General features: G+C 43.0%; 1 protein-coding gene across 3 annotated transcripts in view; it reads left to right on the forward strand.

The window, feature by feature from the left end:
- Positions 1 to 21,505, forward strand: part of DCAF6 (DDB1 and CUL4 associated factor 6) — a 345,809-nt gene that overhangs the window by 106,147 nt on the left and 218,157 nt on the right. For all 3 annotated transcript variants that reach the window (XM_083173172.1, XM_083173173.1, XM_083173174.1), the window contains exons 5-6: positions 7,334 to 7,519; positions 10,040 to 10,153. In XM_083173172.1, coding sequence (XP_083029298.1) covers positions 7,334 to 7,519; positions 10,040 to 10,153 — 300 coding nt within the window. The remainder of the gene's footprint in view (positions 1 to 7,333; positions 7,520 to 10,039; positions 10,154 to 21,505) is intronic.

Genomic DNA, 21,505 nt, shown 5'->3' on the forward strand with positions numbered 1-21,505 from the left:
ATGCGGTGATCTGGTAATAGAAAGAGCTCATAGAATGAGCCCAATGCAAACCTCCACTAATACTAGGCCCAGGGTGGTCCTGTTCAAGTGCCGCAATTACATACATAAGGAGGCTATCTGGACGGCATCCCACCGCAAATGTGATTTAACCTGGAGTGATGCAAGGGAGAAAATTTGCGCTTTTATACCCAGCCCTCCTACGACTATTTCATGGTTCTACATTTACTGATTTTACCAATGCGGCTGATGCAGAGGCCTTCCTGTTGGAACAAGATACACAGATGGACGACGTGCCTAACTGAGCCCCCCCACATCTCAGTAATAATGCATGAATGAACATCTATTACCTTGCCCCTGGTTGCACTGATTTTTGTCATTGTGCATCATTCACTACTGACCGTTACTTTTTTGTCCTCTGCTAATGTAAGACTATTGTGGTGTATAAACGCCTCACCCCTTTCATCATGAGGCTCTAGGGACCGGTGATGTACTAAAACCATGCCTGTTGTTGCACTATAATGTGCTCGGTTAATGCTATTTTCTCAATTGTTTATGCATACAGTTCTATACGTGAGTCCAATATTTTCATTATGGCGGTTTAGCTAATACTTACTGTTGGCTGACAGCAAATATTATATCTTTATTAAGGGTAACAGAGATCAGTCCAGTTGGGCTGCTTTCTGTTTGTCACTGTTTTTGAAATTGCGGCGGGCCAGGTTCGGAGCCTCCGCCTCAGTTATACTGTTATTGAATGTTTTGTACTTTAGTTTCCCTATGCGCGTTAGGAAGTCTAAGTAGCAAAAGAAGGGAATGGGGCCCACTGGCTAGCCCCCATGCCATGATTGCTTATTTGTGTTTTACCTCCCCCACTCCTTCCCCAGTTTATCTCCTTGTTTTTATGTTTGGAGTCTCTGGTTCTTCTCATCTTTCTGGATCTTTATAGATGACTACGATTAAGATTGCGTCATGGAATGTGGTTGGTATCCATTCCCCCATTAAAAGAAAAAAACTCCTGATATACCTCAATAGACACGCTCTTGACTTTGTAATGCTACAAGAGACCCACCTCCTTGATCCGGAGTGTGCGAAGCTGAAGACCCTAGGGTGGAGAGTGCTGGTCTCTGCACTGTACTCTTCCAAAGCCCGCGGAGTTGCTCTGTTGGTTAAAAAGCGCCTACACGTTGAGGTTACTAATACGATTGTAGACCCAGAGGGTTGGTATTTACTAGCAGATTTGACTATGCATTCCTCCAGATACATTTTTATGAATATTTATGCCCCTAACTCATACTCCAGAACATTTTTCCAAAAAATAGTAACCATTCTTGCTCCATATATGCCGCAACAGATTATACTTGGCGGTGACTTTAATATAATAGCTTCTTCTATTTAGAGTCCAACTCCCGTTTTTAACCAAACAACTAGCACTGATAGATACATGGAGATCACTTCACCCCACGGATCGGGAGTTTACGTGCCTCTCTGCGGCACATGGCTCCCTATCATGCATAGACTATCTCCTGGCCTCTGAAAGTATATTACCACAATGTATAGATGCATATATTGAACCTATGTTTCTTTCTGATCATTCTTTAATCTGGTTTTCCATAACTTTATCCATAGACATAGGTGCATTCAATCTTTAACGCTTTCCTTCTCACCTAGCATTCTCACCTAGCATCCTCTTTGGGGTTCAGTTTTGGGATGAGTTCAGACTTAATAACCTGGAGGTTTGGGAATCGGACCCAAACTTATTTTGGCAAACTTCCAAATAGGTCCTCAGAGGACACATGATTCAATGGGGGAAATTTACTAAAGGAATTTTGTAAAAAATAGGTGTATTTGTATCCAGAAATACACTTGTTTTTGACATTTACTATCCCGAAAATACGGCAATTCGTATTCATATTGATGTGCTATCAATACGATTTGCCGGATTTTCGGGATAGTAAATGTCAAAAACAAGTATATTTCTTGATACAAATACACCTATTTTTTTTTACAAATTTCCTTAAGTAAATTTCCCCAATATGTTTCTCAAAGGAAAAAAGACTTTGTCTCAAAATACAAATCCCTTCAGACCACACTCACTACAACATACCAGCATTATAAAAATTCCTCAACTCCCACTAATAACATTTTATACAAAAAGGCCAAAGCTGATATCGATAATCTTCTAACAGCCATTAGACACTCCTTTTATAGGGACCATCGCTTCCATAGCTTTGGCAAGAAAACAGGGCGGTTATTAGCTAGTTTCCTAAAGATCTCTAACCCATCCTCACTTATTCAGAATACTAAAACGATGGCTCAATGGCGGTGTCTGGCTCAGACATTGCGAACCTACTCTCTGCATTTTATAATGACATATATACTCAACCACCTTGTGATGTTGGGGCTGAATCCAGTTCCGGGATTCAATTATGGTCATCAATACTGATTACGCCAATTAACCCCAAGGAAGTAGAATCTGCTATTTAGAGATTGAAACCACTGAAATCCCCTGGCCCAGATGGCTTCACAGCTGAGTATTATAAAATCATCCTACCTAGATTATTACAACATTTAACAGCTGTTTTTAATAATATTATTACTTCAAATACTTTAATGATGCATTTATAAGGTTACTCCCCAAGCCGGGCCGCGATCCCCACCAACCAGGTTCATATAGGCCCATCTCCCTTTTAAATGTAGATTATAAGCTGTTCACCTCCATCCACGCATTCGAATAAAGCACTTACAGTACTCCCCTCTATTGTCCACTCGGATCAGACCGGCTTTATTGTAGGTAGACACTCCACCTCTAACATACGCAAGGTAATTTTAGCCGCACATTGGTTGGATATAAACATAGGTGCCGATTCTGTGGGTGCTCAAGGGCCCGAGCACCCACGGAAATTGATGAGCACCCACGGACCCAAGTCCCGCTGCTGGGCCACTGTATTAACTTGCTAATTTGCGGCTGCAGCACCCGCATCGCTGGACCCGCCTCCTGGGAAACAGTATACTGGGATGGCGGGAAGAGTGTATTCCATCCGCAGAGTAATAGGTGGATGTGACGCAGGCCAGCCTGTGCATGCTGTGCACATAGCACACACTGACTGAGTAGCTCAGCAGCGGCCCTTCCGCCCATGTCCCACCGCACTCCCCCTCCCTCGTTGCCGGCACAGGTACTGTGGGGGCATTTATGTACCTGCACTGTGGGGGCATTTATGTATTTGGCATTGTGGGGGCATTTATGTATTTGGCACTGCTACCATAATTTGAATTTTGGAGACAACTGTAAGGCGTAATATAAATTGGTATTATTTTGTGGCCACAACTCTTCCCCATGAAGCCACTCCCCTTTATTTTTGGCTTGAGCACCCACCAGCAAAATCATAAATCGGCACCTATGGACATAAATGATGGGTCGGATGCTTCCTTCCTATTCTCATTGGATGCGGAGAAAGCATTCGATATGGTCTCTTGGGAGCATTTGTTCCTCACCCTATCCAAATTCCCAACTAAATTGATTAAATTACTCAGATCTTTGTACTTAGGGTCTAGCTCCAGAATCATATGTAATGGCTACCTTTCCAACTTTATACCCCTCTCCCCTCTCCTTTTCACGCTGGCCATCGAACCGCTAGCTAGACAACTGACGGAATTCAAAGGTATTGAAGTGGAATCCCTAAAGATTGCGCTTTTCGCCGATGACATGTTGCTCTTTGTCACAAATCCACTGCAATCAATACCTGCCATTATGCATTTAATAGATTTATTCGGTTCTTTTGCTGGTTATCGTGTCATATGTTCCTCTTCATATCTTTCTTCTTTCAAATTCAATACGTCATCTCTAAAATACCTAGGAATCCAAATCCCCGCAAAAATAACTGATATATATGCAGCAAACTATACTCCAGTTATCAGAAAAATCTCTACTCTTCTCCAGTCTTGGGCCTCCATGCCGATCTCCCTGCAAAGTAGGGTTGCAGTACTGAAGATTATTATCTTTCCAAACGGCCCTATATTATACAAATGCTCCTGCTATTCCCCAAAACCTCTGATATTAATTATTGTGAACGACTCTTTATAAAAATTTTATGGGCCGGTATGAGACCTCGAATAGCTCTGGCCAAACTAAAACTGCAGCGTAAAGATGGAGGCATGGCAGTCCTAGACATTAGGGCCTTTACAAAAGCAACTGCCTTTCAAACAGGCTGTCCTTCACCTATACCCTTTAACTGCATTACTTCATACGCCTAGGACTGAATTACCTGCAACTGCTAAATCCAATCCAATATTCTGGGAATCATATTTGGCCTGGGGGTCTGGGAATAAACTCCTGAAGCGTCACCCTGCCAATTCTAGATTTGTCCCCTTGTGTGGCAATCCATGTTTTCCAGCTGCTCAGGATAATGCCAAATTCACTGTGTGGCAGCAGAAGGGTATACTGACCATTAAGGATGTCTTTGACCCGGGTGGCACACTACTAAATTTTGCTGCACTGGTGGACAAAATTCACATATCTACTACAGACTTTTTTATGTACCTACAGCTAAGACATTATATTCAGTCCCTGCCACCCCCTTATGATCCGTCATTACCCTTAGATCCTTTGACTTCATTGGCAGCCATTGTGTCAATCACTCCATACAAAATCAGACTTCTTTACCAGGACTTTCTCCCTCTCCAACGAGAAAAACTATGGATGGCGCAGTGTGTCGACCTGGGAGGCAGATTTCTTAAAACCCATACAGTTGAAGGATTTACTTAAAAACCTCTCTTTAACCCTTAAATCCCTACACTGTGCACAACGCAGGAGACGCATGTGCGCTTCCTGCATAGAGCATATATCTCACCTGGCCAAAGGTCACACATGGTGCCTGACCCCTCCCATAAATGCCTGAAATGTGGGTATTCCAATGCATTATTCATGCATTGTTTCTGGACCTGCCCCAAGATCCTAAAATTCTGGTTTAAGGTACTGTGGTTTATTAACACTACTTTCAACCTTCGATTACAATTGGATCCACTAGCTATGCTAAAAAAAAAAAGCTGATCCTTACTAACTGGATCGCCCGATGTCCTCCCCGGCTTGACACGCTGTGCACACGCCTACTCCGTGTTCTATATTTAGAGCGCTATTCTACTTTAGCTAACATAGAAGAGGGAGGCAAATTTTTTTACAAAAAATAGAGCTCCTTCATTGAGTCATTGGGAAAACCTCAACAAGACCAAATTATGTCTCTTTTGGAGTCTACGACCTGGAACCTATACCACAAACTATCTCTAACCACCCAACTCTGAATATCTATGGTGATTTCTTATACACATGTAATAGTTGTGTGTGGACCAGAGATGCCTTCCCTATGTCCCTCCACCCCCCCCCCCCCCCTTTCCAAGTTGTTAGATTTCATTTTCTTATTTGATTACTCATCTTATTGATAAAACTGCTGCCTCATTAAACCGGTGGTTTACTATGTACTCCTATAGTTGGCATATGTAATGCTAAGTTTTTTACACTATAACCTACATGTCGACACCCAGAGGGAATTCGGAAATAACCTATGACCGCTTCAGACGTGTATCTTCACCTTACCTATTGTAAACTATTGATACATATGAGAGCGATGTTTACATTGCAACTGTGAAGCTCATTGTCTTATTTATTCTTTTTCCATGTATCTACTTGTATTCTACCTATACCACCTGTCGCCACATGGTACCAATTTGTATTCACCGCAGCCTGGATTTACTTATGGTGTGGGAAGGGGGCGGGAGGAGGTAGCAGAGGTGTGGCAATGACGGGCAGCTCAGTCTAGGACACTGACCACCTGTGTCCCTCTTTAATCCGGCTCTGATCCCCCAATGTGTGCGCTTGTTATCACTGACAGGCAGCATTTTAAATGTGGCATCTGTGTGGTCGCCACTGGGCAGCCAGTGAGGACCAACCGCTGCGGATCAGCAAGCTCCAATTAGTTAGTGGTCAGAGACGCACATTTCAAATGCCCAGTGGTGTTAGTTTCCCGCTGGCTAAGCTGCGCCACTCTCGCTGTGGAGGCTAGAGGCAGAGCTCTATTCAACTCCAGGGGAGGCCCTGGTCACGCACAGCAGGGAAGGTGGGCTGGAAGAGCCAAATACAACTGAGTGAACGCTGCCTGCCTGTATCTCCGGCCGGCGGCTCCTCCTCCCACTTCAGACGCACGGACGGGTGGGTGTCGGCATTACACCCACACAGTGGCGGCGAAACTGGGAGTAAGGGCTGTTTCACGCGCTCCATCTCCCGACCATTGTAAACTTCTGTGCACGGCTTCTTGGCCATGCTGGATTTCGCCGCCCTTAGTTGAGGCACCCAGCGGCCGGGTCTGGCGGCGGCATATTGGTCCTTGGCAGTGGCCGGCTGCTGCACCTGGTCCCTGCCCTAGCCCCCTCATGGGCCACCGGCGCGTATTTAATAGCCATTAAAAAAAATATGTTACTAAACGACAGGGGGGCACGTGGTGGGAAGGCACCATTGAAGTCTGTAGTGAGAACGGCAACATTGTATTCTATGTTGGGAACCACAGGTTTAACCTCTATTAATCTTGTGGTTAGTGAAGGCCCATGGATAAGGACAGCAGAGGGCAGGCTGTTTCAGCAGGCAGCACTTTGTAATTTTAAAAATGGGCACGGCGCAGCCCCTTCTGAAACATTCTAGCATAACACTTTTGATGTTCACTTATGCAGGAGCATAGGGCCTGATTTAGTGTTGTGCACAAACTTATACTTGTATACAAACATCAGTTGAGAGAGATATGTGTATGCGCAGGATCTGTACTGACTGTATATGTGCCAGAAACCACAGCATGTTTGAAATGCTGCCGTGGTTTGGGCCAGAAAAGAGGGTATGTGTATTCTGATGCCAAACTCCTATACAGAGTTCATGGCCCGGCATAGTAAAAACATTCACCATCCTGTGTAACCTGAGGGGTACTCAGATGTCCAGTGTTTTTGCATTTGATCCCATACTGCATCCTGGACAACAAAGCACAAGTTGCCTCCAGCGGCATTAGCATACATTCACAGTAGCGTCTGCTACTGCAAAGCGCATAACTCAGGCCGATCATGCATATAATTTAATGTAGGCGGTAAATGAGATAATAAAACTAGAAAAAATTAGAAAGGTACAGTACACAAAAAAGTGCTTCCTCTGATTACTAGAGAAATGGAAGTATGAGAACTGTTCCTATGATCTAGCTTCATGGTATTGGTATATGTTTTGCATTTGTCACTGAAATTGGGCTTTCCTGTATTTATTTCAGAATTTTGAGAATGATATTATTTACTTGTGTTATTTTCATTGCTTCAGGTGTTGACGAGAATCCGCTCTGGTCACAGAGCTAATATTTTTAGTGCAAAATTCCTTCCATTTACCAGTGACAAGCAAATTATATCGTGTTCAGGAGATGGAGTTATTTACCTTACAAATATTGAAAAAGATACAGAAACAAATAGACAGTGCCGATTTACTTGTCATTATGGTACTGCATATGAGGTATGTAGTAGCAAATTAATACCTATATTGTCTTGTTTTTCATGCATTAATTAAGAAATAAAAGCAGTAATTATGTCATAATGCATACCTCACACTATATTGTTGCCTGTTCATATTTAATTTAATTTTGTAGTTTCTGCTAATAAGAACTTTAGGGTTTTTTTACAATCAAATCAATACTCCTAAAGAGAAACTTTGTAATATCTGAAATATTATGTCATAAATAGAAATGTTTTATTTTTTAATGAACTCCTAATATTTCATTATAATGCAATTCCCATTACAATATCTATTAATTCCTAATATGTCAAGGCAGCACTCACACATGGAATAATACTTTACTTGACAATTTGTGGTAACCTGGGAGCTGCACAACCAACCCCCCTTTGCAGGAAGCTATATGCTCACCCACCTCCTGATCCCTGTGGCAAGATTCTTCCTCCTTTTCTTCTTTAGCAGTGTGTTTCTTCATATCTGCTGTACTCACTGCTGGGATGCTGAGAGTAGGCGTGGCCATGCTGAACTTGCTGGGATATCCTTAGTCCACAGCGATGCTTCCTCCTAGCATCAGTCAGTGAGGAGAGATGGATCCAGACTGCAAAAGGAGGAGCAAACCCAAGGGGATCAGGGGGTGAGCATCAGACAAAGGAGACCTGTGAGAATTACAGTATTCTCACTGCTCCATCAGCCTTGCACTGACTGCAGAGCTGTAAATATCATTGGTAAAATGCCCGCTTCAGCCAATTTCAAGTGATTCATGCATGAATAGAAATGTTTCTGGGAATGGTTTGTGTGCGCCACGTGAGACCTACACATGCGCAGGAGACTCTGGCACAAGGCCAAAGTCGACTGCACCCTTAGAGAGTTGGGGGCCCATTTGACGCCTGTACATGGGCCCATCATTATTATTATTATTATAATTTTATTTATAAGGTGCCACAAGTGTTTCGCAGCGCCGTACAAGGGAACAGTACAAGGAGACAAAACTTGGCAGAACATTGAATAAATAACAAAAAATAGAGTACAAATAAAGAGCGCCACAGATCAATACACATTATAGCTTAAATGTAAGTAGTGAGGAATCAATCAACATACTATAAGAGGCTTGAGGCCAAGTGAGGCCATCCTCACTTAAAACACATCTGTTCTGATTCATCTGCACTGTTTTTACATTGTTACCCAATTTTATTTTATGGTTTTATACTATTAACTTTATTATCTCCATCTTAAAAGGTCTGACCTTTTCATGATGCATTTGAGCATCTTAAACTAAGGTATCACCCCGGATTTAGCTTAAGTCTTCCAAATCAAGCATTACATCCCTTCAGTCTGTAATATCACCGGCAGCTCCTGGGTCACTTTATTCATTAGTAGATCCTCAAGGATGCTTAATAATGCAGTCTTACTTATTATGGAGCCCTCAACCTGAAATGAATTGAGTGCTTTAAGGCACTCTGACTGTCCAGGTATTAAGAATATCCAAGCTTGTGCACAGATGGTTTAATCGATTTGGGTGAATTTCTAGTTACAGTAAGTCAACTGTGCTTAAGCTTGGATATCTTTATAACTGGAATGTAGAACATTTTAGTCATTTTCAACCTGTGTAAAAAAACTTGCGTCCCTGCTGAGTGCTGGTGCGTGCAGGGGTGTCCGTGCCGCTGGGGGAACCTGCGGCGCTGTTATTGTGTATAAGCTGGCTGCGGCCGGCGGGGTCCCTACAGTGAATAGAAAATAACTAGCGCTATGCGCACGGCGGCGCAGGAAGCGCTAGTTATTTTCTATTCACTGTAGGGACCCCGCCGGCCGCGGCCAGCTTATACACAATAACAGCGCCGCAGGTTCCCCCCGGCGGCACGGACACCCCTGCACGCACCAGCACTGCAGGGACGCCGGGGAGGCAAGTTTTTTACACAGTTCGCTAACCCTCCATGCTGGGGGTGAGGGGCGAACTGCCACCCTCTAGGTGCCGGTGCCCTAGGCAAATGCCTAGAGCTGCCTAGTGGTGGCGCCGGCCCTGATGAGAATATTAAAAAGATTCCTCATAATAAGCATGAAATGGAAAGAATGTATTTACAAAACTTTATATATAAATGTATATAATGGTAAAAGTGGCTGCCTACCAAGATGTTGAACAAGTCATCACATATAACTATTCATAGACTTCCAGCTGATTTAGCAGGCCTGGGCAGAAGCAGGAAATGTGATCTTTACATACTGTATCAGTGTATGTTATTATCAAAGTTTATTTGATCTGAAGGAGATTTATCAATATAACTGGTCATAAAATACCTTGGCTGATCATTCCAGGAAGCAGTTGAAAAAAATGCTATCTGATTTAATATGACAAGTTTAGATAAAGTGCAAATATCAGAATATACGATCGAGTGGTATAATTTAGAAAAGCTGTTAACATCTTGAGCGCAGAATCATAAAAACCTACTACATTCACGGCCACAGTACAGAAAGTATTTGCACCATAAAAGTTGACAAATTTTCTAAATGAGTTTTTATCTTTGACAGATCATGACTATACCTAATGATCCTTACACATTTCTGTCATGCGGTGAAGATGGCACTGTACGGTGGTTTGATATCAGAGTGAAGACAAGCTGTACAAAAGAAGACTGTAAAGATGTAGGATCATTACTAAATATTTATTGTATGGCAAACTAATATATTTAGTATTCTGACTGATCTACTAAAACTAATTTTAAGAATAGGACTATACAGGGTATGGTGCCGCTGAAGTTTGGGGGAGAAAATACAATTATTTGTTATTTTTTCTGAAAAAACCACACTGCGGTTACATCTTGTTTTTGTCTAGAGTCATCTTGTATAAATGTGTACATCTCTAACAATTTTCTAAATGACACAGTTCTCATAAAGCTAAATGGGTATTATAAAGAAATCTAAAAAGCCTAGCTGGGCAGTGACAGACAGGTCAGAGGTAGACTGATGAAAAATCGAGATTTGCTTTATTTCTTCCTATTATGTTTATAACCACATTGCATGGTGCTGGATGCTTAGGAGATTAGAGGGATTGTTCTTACAGAATGGCAAAAGTTGCTGCACCCATTTATAAGAAGGGTATGGGTCATGGGTTCAACAGTCAATAGGTCTACCATTATTGGTGGACAGTCAAAAGGTCAGTACATGTATAAGGTCGGCATGCATTAGGTCAACATGGTCAATAGGTCAACATAAAAAAGGTTAAAATTATTTTTTTATGTGTTTTTTGTTGTTTATGGCGACATAAGTCAACATGAACACCATTTAAGCATCCCATGTCCCCTCACATGCTTTGGGCACACTATTAGAATCTCACTCTATGCCCACTTGGATAGTAAAAATGTGAAAAAATGCATGTCCACCTTTTTCATACTGCTTGTGTCGAACTTGACCATGCCGACCTTTTTCAAGTGTCAACCTTTTGACTGTCGACCAATAGTGGTCAACATTTTGACTGTCAACCTAATTACTGTTGCCTTATTGACGGAATCACTATAAGCGGTTTGTATTAAAATGTCTTAAGCTCAACATTTCTTCTTAATTGCACTGCAATGTTAATTTCGTCAGGGATTTAGTTTTAGTGTAATGCTGTGCACACATGGTACAATTTGACATTCGATTTTGACTATATAGTCAAAATTGAATTGGGATCGCATAGACATCGAATGGAGATAGAACATGTTTTTAAGGTTTCTATCCTGATTCGATGCCGATGTGCACTCCCTTTCAGCTGAAATCTAAAAGCCAAATAGACAGTGCAGCAATGCAGATTGAATGTAGATAGTATAAATAGTATGTAAATAGCTCATGAGTTAGCAAAGATTGAATAGCAATCTAATCTTATGGTGTGTACACACAGTGAGATTCCCTTGCTATTCGACTTAAGATTTAATTGCAATGCAATCTTTGCTAACTCTGCACTATTTACATACAATTCTTACAATTTATATTTGATTTGCACTATATAGTCATTGCTGCCCTGTCTATCTGGGTTTCGATTTGTGCTGTCCTGGGAGCATGCATCGGGATCGCAAGGTAAAAAACCTGTGAGATCTCCATGCGATTTTGACTATATAGTCAAAATCTAATGTTAAATCTTACCGTGTGTACACAGCATTAGTCAAATAGCAAAGGAATCTCACCATGTGTACACACCATTAGTCACTTTCCTAAAATTTAACAAAATGAAATGTCACATTTTAGTCAAATTTTTTAATATCTTCTTAGTCAAGTTTAGTCAGTGGACCTTGACGAACATTTTCGTCTCATTTTAGTCATTGATTTAGTCATAGCTTTGCAGTTTATTGATACTGTAATGGATTTTGCTGAAGATCATTCCCTTGAATACATAGTATACCTTTCACTATATGTTTAGTAATCTAGGTATCAAACAAGTGCAACAAAAATGCTATTTCCTTCACAATAGGTCATATATTTTCTGCAAATATTAATACAAGAATACAATTTTTTTTAATTAAAAATCTGAATTTAAATAATTAAAGAAAAATACAACCTGCCTGATATAAGTACAGTACTAGTCTACTGCAAAATAAAATGAAGCTGTAAGCCTGCATATTATATATACAGATGTGTCCTTATACATCGTGGCTCACATCATGCTTTTAGGCCTCCGGGTCGCAAGTTGTAGATTGCGTTATGGCCCGCGGTATGTTCCACTTCATGTAATACATAGTTTTTCCACTGGGTGAGGAATGTTCCACGTCAAGTCTACGGTGTTGAATACAACGATGTTGGAGTTGACATTGATCAGTGAGAAGCTGGCCAATCAACGTTCTTATATAAAATAAAAACAAACGCAATGTCAGGCTGCCATGCAACTTCCCACTACAGATTTTGTCCAACTTCCCACTACAGCTTACGTCCTTACTTTAGCGAAAGAGTACTTGAATTAAATTTGCAGGAGCAGATTTGATCTGATATACATGTCGTTGGTACAGATTGCAACTGTATCAACATGGAATCCATGCTAACCTTTACTAATGCTGGATAACTTTCACATGGTACATTATTTAAGGAGCGGTCTATCATTACTCTTTACTCTATGGGGGCATGTCTCATACTGGACTGTATATTTTACACCAATGTAGCAACTAAATTCACATGTGTCTGTGGCCTAGTGGTTAAAGACACACCTGTACTGTTAGCAGCAATACCGGTTTGATGATATTTCTTGACCTGCGATATTTACACAGGATTTGTTTCCTAGCTTTTTATATGCTCTCCTCTTCTCTCTGTTACTGCACAATGGGCGGTCCCGGCAAGTAACAAGAATGAGCAGCTCTGCTCAGGAGTAACGCAGCCCTCTTACTTCTATTGCTGCCATTGTTACAGTAGATACACTCCCCAGCGCATGACTCAGAACGCAGTACACATGGAAGACAGTATGCCAAAGCAATCAAACCAAGGGAGCAGGCAATGCAATAAAGACCATGTGGAAGTGAAATTAATGTGATACAGTAGGAAGTGAGTGGTACTACAGTATACAATGGATTGCGTTTGTCTATTTGTATAAAAACTAAATCTGGAATGCATAAGAGGAAACTACTTTTCCTGCGATTGCTATCCCGGATTTAGTACACAATGTAGGGACAAACACCCAATAGGGTGAACATACTGTAGTCGTTTTGCAGCATTTACAGCAGTTCTTCACTGACTAATGTGACCTTGCACAAAGTGGCTGGAGGAGGTGTTTGCTACAGACATACAGTATACAGGGAGCTCAGTGGGAATAAATACTAATGAGTGATCATGGGGGAAGGTGTAGAAGCATGCATTGACTTTCAAACTGTACCACAGGGCGGCAGGTACCCACTGTAGACTGGGAACAATACAGTACCATGTGAATAGCGTACTACAGTAAATACAGTATCTTTATCAACTTAAAACACTGCAGAAAATGACACTGCTTTGTCTGCGATTGCGATCCCGGATTGAGTACACAATGTAGGGACAAACACCCAATAGGGTGAACATAGTCATTTTGCAGCATTTACAGTAGTTCTTCACTCACTAATGTGACCATGCACAAAGTGGCTGGTGGAGGTGTTTTGCTAAAGACATACTGTATACAGTAATCAGTGGGCTCAATGGGAATGAATACTAATGAGTGATCGTGGGGGGAGGTGCAGAAGCATGTATTGACTTTCAAACTACCACAGGGTGGCAGGTGCCTACTGTAGACTGGGAACAATACAGTACCATGTGAATAGCGCATACTAAATACAGTATCTTTATCAACTTAACACTGCAGAAAATAACAATGCTTTGTCTGCAAACCTGTGATTTTAGTTGCTCCATTTGCATACTGTCCAGTATGAGACATGCCCCGTAGAGTGCGCTTTTTTCATGGCGCATTACAGCATAATGATAGACAACTCCTTAAATACTGTAACATGTGAAAGTTATCCAGCATTAGCAAAATCCACAATGGACAAATCTGTTTCTGCGAATCCCATCCAAGTACTTTTTCAATAAAGTAAGGACTTTTACCTGTAGTGGGAGATCTTCTTGTGTGAAAAAAAAACATTCTTTCTAACTTTCAGTATGTAACGATAATAGCTGTATACCAACGGCATGTATATCAGATCAAATGTGCTCCTGCGAATTCAATCCAAGTACTCTTTCCCTAAAGGAAGGATTTTTACCTGTGGGAAATCTACTTGTGCGAAAAAAACGTTCTTTGTAACTTACAGTATGTAATGACAATAACTGTATCATGTACATGGCAGCCTGCCATTCTTAACCCCTTCACGACATTTGACATATATACGTCATGGTCGGGAAGTACTTCCCGACACATGACGTATATATACGTCATGACTTCTAACTGTCACTGCGTCTAGAGACGCAGTGACAGTTAGGTGATGTCTGCTGTCCCTGACAGCAGACATCCCCCCTCGCCGCCCAGGGGGGGCAGGGGTGCCCCCCCCGGTCGGCGATCGCTGTGATTGGCTGTTCAAATCTGAACAGCCATTCACAGCGTTTCCTGTGTTACCGGCGGCTAAGCCGCTCGGTAACACAGGGATCGGTGGTGATCGGTGCTGTCAAGTACAGCACCGATCACCTCCGATGTGCAGCCCCCCCCTCAAACCCGCCGGGCACTCACCCGGCAGCAGTGGCAGCAGTAGCGGCTCCCCCGGAGCGTCTGAAGCGCACGCAGCGCTGACCTCCTCCCCCCTCCCCCCCGCAGCAGCAGCAGCAGCATCAAGCTGCAGAAAAAGTAAAATAAATAAATATATGCACTAAAAAACTATATATATATATATATATATATATATATATATATATATATACATACACACACATATATATATATATATATATATATATATATGTGTGTGTGTATGTATATATATATATATATGTGTGTGTGTGTGTGTGTGTGTGTGTATATACCGCACCGCCAGCCCCCCCCCCCCCTCCCACCCGGCAGCCCCCCTCCCTCCCACCCACCCGGCTGCCGCAGCACCAGCACCCCTCCCACCCCCCCGCCAGCCGCAGCGCCAGCCCCCCTCCCAAAGCTGGTGATTAAAATGGGGTCACTTGTGGGGGGGTTCCACTGTATTGGTGCTTCGGGGGTCTTGCTAATGCGACATAGCACCCACCATTCATTCCACCACCAAAAATCACTCCTTCCCTTCTGAGTCCTGCCATGCACCCAACTGGTATTTTTTGGTCACACGTGAGGCATTGCCGTACTCGGGAGAAATTGGGGCACAGATTTTGGGGTGCTTTGTCTCCTTCATTCCTTGTGAAAATAAAAAATTTTGAGCCAGAACTGCATTTTTCTGTAAAAAATTACATTTTTTTACACAAAAATGCAGATCTGGCTCAAAATTTTTCATTTTCACAAGGAATGAAGGAGACAAAGCACCCCAAAATCTGTGCCCCAATTTCTCCCGAGTACGGCAATGCCTCATGTGTGACCAAAAAATACCAGTTGGGTGCATGGCAGGACTCAGAAGGGAAGGAGTGATTTTTGGATTTTGCAGCACAGATTCTGGTTGAATGACCCCCGAAACACCCATACAGTGGAACCCCCCCACAAGTGACCCCATTTTGCAAACTACACCCTTCAGGGAATTCATCAAGGGGTATAGTGTACATTTCAAACCCCCCGGGGTTTCACCAATTTTGATACAACTGAGCTGTGAAAATGAAAAATTATTTTTTTTTCATTTTCACTGCCCAGTTGTACCACAATTGGTGAAACCCCTGGGGGTTTGAAATGTACACTATACCCCTAGATGAATTCCCTGAAGGGTGTAGTTTGCAAAATGGGGTCACTTGTAGGGGGGTACCTAACTTTTAGCATCTTATGGTGCCTAGAAACCTACATTGTGCCTAAAAAATAATCTCATAAAAAGGAGGCTCCAAAATCAAGTAGGTGCTCCTTCTATTATGAAGCCTGTGGTTTGGTCACCGTGCACACTAGGGCCACATATAGGATATTTATGAAAACCAAAGAATTGGGGGAATCAATTTGTAGTCACATTTCTCTAGTAAAATCTACTGTGTTCCTTAGAAAAATGTATTAAAATTGAAACTCTGCAAAAAAAATGAAATTTTGAAATTTCACCTACACTTTGTTTTAATTCCTGTGAAACACCTAAAGGGTTAACAAACTTCCAAAATGCTGTTTTGAATACTGTGAGGGGTGCAGTTTTTGAAATGGCATCATTTATGGGGGTGTCTCACATACAAGTCACTCAAAGTCACATCATAACTGACCTGGTCCCTAAAAAAATCAGAGTTTGAAATTTTCTTGAAAATTTGAGAATTTGCTATTCATATTTTAAGCCTCCTAGTGTCCAAAAAAATGAAAATGAGGTTGAAATAATGATGGCAACATAAAGTAGACATATGGTCTATGTTAGTTATTCACTATTTTGAGTGGTAAGATTATTTGTCTCACAAGCAGAAAATTTAACATTTTGCAAATCGCAAAATTTTCCATTTTTTTACGACATTTTGGTATTTTTCACAAAAAAACACAGACTGTATCCACGAAAATTTACCACTAACTTGAAGTACAATGTGTCACGAGAAAACAATCTCAAAATCACTGGGATAAGTAAAAGCAAAAAAAAGTTATCCCCACTTAAGTGATACATGCCAGATTTGAAAAAAAGGGCTCTGTCAGGAAGGCAAAAACTGGCTCTGTCATGAAGGGGTTAATTTTTTTTTGTGCAAAAGGAATACAAATTGGATAGTTTAACAGTATTGGCATCTGTAGCTGAATTTACTGTATGCTGGCACAGACAAAGGAAAACCTTCCCGCCCAAAGGTTGGTAGGTGCATTTGAATTATGGTCGACCAATAGCAGGGCAACAACAGGAAGACAGACTGCAATCAACATTTTTTGTCTGAGGTGTCAGTCTGTGTCTGACTGTGCTATTTTCATGGTGCAGTACAGCGTAATAGTAGACAGCTCTTTAAATACTGTACCATGTGAAAATGATTCAGTATTAGTAAAGGATAGCATAGATTCCATGTTGATACAGTAGCAATCTCTACCAACAACATGTATATCAGATCAAATCTGCTCCTGCAAATTCAATTCAAGTACTCTTTCCCTAAAGTAAGGACTTTTACCTGAAGTGGGCAGTCTACTCCTGCGGAAACAAAACGTTCTTTGTAACTTTCAGTATGTAAAGACAATAACCGTACATGGCAGCCTGCCATTGTTCATTTTTTTGTGCAAAAGGCAAAAGGAATTTGCAAAGCACCAAATAACTTTATTTAGTATTAGTACATTTTAAAAAATTAATAATGGGGGCGTGGCTTACCTAGCAACTGGGTCGGACGCAGCCTACTGAGCTCTGGCCTGAAAACCTTTTTTAGAGCCCTTATTCCCCTGCTCTCTGTCCCCCGCTGCCCTTCTACCTTTCCCCGATCTTGCTTCCGGACGCACCCAGGGTCCGCTGCCGCATCCCTGACACCCGCTGTACTGCCTGACTGCCGGGGCCTACTTCACAGCCGGCACCGCAGCCTCGATTTGTGGCCTGTCGCAGTGCGGAGCGCGGCCTCTCCCGCACTCACCGCCGACTTCTGCCTGATGCCCGGGCCTCTACTCTCCCCGGGTCCCTGCTGAGCCGCGGGCTGCCACCCACGAAGCGGCGGACCTCTCAGTGACTCCTGGCAGGAGTCACTGAGAGCATTAGAGCCTCACGTGACCCTGAGCCTCACGGCGGGAGTCACTGAGAGCCTTAGAGCCTCACGTGACCCTGAGCATCACGTGACCCTGAGCTACATTCCTCGATACTGGACCCTCTGCAGCTCTACGGAGATCTCTCTTCGTCCAATCTGCAAAAAAGGAGATCCTTCTCGAATCTCACCTCAGCATTACACCTAGCTTCCATCCCATGCAGATGGGGCTTCCCTTTCAAGTTGATAATTTCCTGGGATGACTCAACAGTTGTGCTCCGCTCTCTGGATGAAGGCCTAAAGGTGTTGGACTTATGGCAAACCCCTTACTCTTCTGGACCTCCAACAACCACTCCGTAACTAAGACCTGATTGGTCCATAACTTCTAATAAGTTATACCTGGACACTACATTGGTCTCCCGGGCACTGAGGTCGGCCACGGGAACCACATTGGACCTCTCAGGTTACTGTTCAGCCACCAATATTCCTTCCCTGAGATGAGCCTGTACTACGTGTGTACTCCTCCCTACATGACTTCCTCCGACATAATAAACCTGAAAACACATCCCCTACCAACTTTTGGTGTGCTCTTAAGGTGGTAATCCGAGGGACAATTATTCAGATTGCCTCCAGACAAGCGTCAAGAACTTGCAACACAAAAATCTTTAGAGGCTAGAATTGGAGACCTATACCTCCGTAAATTAATGCAAATATTGCTAAATTGAACCAAAGATTTTATGTAGAAGGTAATAGGGCGTCTCGACTTCTAGCTAGAAAACTAAAAGGCAAAGAAATATGAGCTTCCACTATTATAAATGCGCTGGTGCCAAATTTACTAATCCATTGGATATTTCCAATGCCTTTGCGGACTATTATGCACGTCTTTATAATTTAGCTAATGACTCTTCTATCCCCCAGCATTTCCCAGAATCAATATCGGCCTTTCTTTCTGGATTATCCCTTCCAACCCTTTCAGCCCAATCCCTTAATTCACTTAACACCCCCTGGTCGGAGAAAGAAATCCGTCTTGCCATTAGATCATTGAAAAAAGATAAGGCTCCAGGACCAGACAGCTTCTCTAATAACTTTTACACTACTTTCAATCTACCCTTATTCCGGTCCCTTTACAGGTGTATGATTCTGGTGCTACGTTAGGATCTTCCCGCCAGAAATGCTTGAGGCTCGTATCATCACCATACTAAAACCTGGAAAAGATCAAACTTACACTGACATTAAAGTATATGCCAAGCTAATTGCGAACAGATTGAACCCACTGCTCCCTAGTTTGATTCACCCGGACCAAGTAGGTTTTGTCCCTGGCTGTCAATGCCCAGATAATACACGGAGAGCTCTCACTATCCTGGAACACTATATACGATCCGGCTCCTCCCTGATGGCTCTTTCTCTAGATGCAGAAAAAGCCTTTGACAGAATTCATTGGGGCTATATGAAGGCAGTGTTACTCAAGTATGGTTTTTCAGGCTGTTTCTTTCAAGCTATCCTCTCACTTTATTCATCCCCAAGCACCCGGGTTCAGGGCCGGTGTGAGTGCCATCAGCGCCCCAGGCGGGGCGGGAGGGTGCGCGCCCCGCCGCACACCCGCTCTACGGGGGGGGGGGTACTGCACAGGGGGATGTGTGGCCAAACTGTCTCGATGCGCCCTGCTGCCCAAGAGCCGACCTGCTCCATTTGCGGGCTCCACGGGGATGATGTGCGGCCGGCCAGTCACCCGCTCCACGTGGTGAGTTTGGATATGCTGCGGGGAGGGGGGGTTTGATGCAGTCACCGATCTGCTCTGGGGGGGGGGGGGATACCGCGGCGGGCTCCACGGGAGAGATTTTATGCAGCCGCCGACCTGCCTGGGGGCTCCAAAGTGGGAGGTGTGGGGTTGGGGATATCTGCGGGCATGCTCACCTGGCTCCAGGGGGGGTGACTTGGTCCAAACCTCCGCCCTCCAGTGGCCGGCGCCCTAGGCAAATGCCTAAGGCTGCCTAGTGGTGGCGCCGGCCCTGCCCGGGTTTTTAGTAATGGCTTCTTGTCCTCCCCATTCCAAATTAGTAATGGCACCAGACAAGGATGTCCCCTATCCCCGTTAATGTTTGTCTTAGCAACAGAACCCCTTGCTGAGCGCATACGCACCTCATCCCTCCTCACTGGCCCAATTATTAATGGTTTCCACCATGGAATATGTCTGTTTGCTGATGATGTCCTGCTCTTTCTTACTGATCCGATGAAGTCCCTCCCAGAGTAACATAATATCCTCTTGAACTACTCAATGGCCTCCCTATATAAACCAAACACTATTAAAACAGAGGTCCTACCGCTGAATATGCTACCTGAAACTTTACTCCCCCTGCAATCCAAATATAAGTATAGTTGGCAAACCGGCTCCCTACGCTATTTGGGCATCTGCTTATCAGCCACTGAAGAGACTCTCCTTGAGAGTAACTATGGCCCCCTATTGAAACATAACAGCCTTCACCAAAGACTGATTGTCCCATGAGATTTCCTGGATGGGTAGGATGACGATGGTTAAAATGACAATCCTCCCTAAAATCCTTTATCTATTTAGGTTTATCCCCAGGCTCCTCCCTCCCTTTTGCCTCAAGAAATTCCAGGCAGCTCTTAACAAATATGTAAGGAACAATGCAAGTCCCAAACTTGCAATAAAAATACCTCATGATGTCTAAGGAAGTTGGTGGACTATCATATCCTAATCTAGAATTGTTGGCATGCTCGATAAATCAAATTAGCGACTGGTCTGGTTCCTCTTGCCTTAATCCGTGGGTGGTGCTGGAATTGAGCATGTTGAACTCCCTTTCCCTGTTGGACTTAATTTGGTGACCGCCTAAAGCTAGATCCATTTTTGCACAAGCTTCTAGAGCAGTGGTAGCCAACCCTAGCCCTCGAGAGCTACCTATAGTTCACATATTCCAGACAACCTAGCTGCTGCACAGCTGCACTCATTAATCACTGACACATTTTAAAAGATACACAGATGGAGCTAATTAGCTCACTTGTGATTCTGTGAGGAGACCTGCAAAACATGCACTGTTGGTAGCTCTCGAGGACTAGGGTTGGCTACCCCAGTTCTAGAGCATGGGTCCTCAAACTGCGGCCCTCCAGATGCTGTGAAACTACAAATCCCAGCATGCCTTGCCACCGTTTTAACACTCCCTTATAGCAAAACTGTGGCAAGGCATGCTGGGATTTGTAGTTTCACAACATCTGGAGGGCCGCAGTTTGAGGACCCATGTTCTAGAGCTTCATTGGACACTCTTAAAGCATGGGACAAATTCTCCAGATTTCTGTTGTTAAACCTGCCTTCACCTAATTTGACTTTACTAGGCCTTTCCACCTTAATCCCCATTTTGAACTTGTTTTCATGGTATGACAAGGGCATTAAAAGGATCACTGACCTTTATTCTGGTTGCAAGTGGTTTCTTACCAAAAAGGAAAGGATGAACTAGGCGCTGAGATGAGATGTTTTTGTAAACCACAATCTAGCTGCTGCTTGGGTGAGGTCTATAGTATACCTCTAATACAAATGGCAAAAAAGAACACATATAAACTTACGTCTATATAATAAAGCAGCGCTGTTCCTTTAAATAAAATTGAACATGTAGGGATTGTCTGAAAAAAGATTTTACATTTATTAAAAAATACACAATTTAAACACAATAGTTTTAAAACATAAGTGTGAGCAGCCTCTTATGGATGGTATTGGCAATTTGGGTAGTCCTCTTAAGGTATATTGTTAAATAGAGCCACTGCTGAGAGCAATAAATGTCAGAGTCTCACCATTTGTTA

The sequence above is a fragment of the Crinia signifera genome, chromosome 2 (genome assembly GCF_055691185.1).
Source record: "Crinia signifera chromosome 2, ASM5569118v1, whole genome shotgun sequence".
Classification (NCBI taxonomy): domain Eukaryota; kingdom Metazoa; phylum Chordata; class Amphibia; order Anura; family Myobatrachidae; genus Crinia; species Crinia signifera.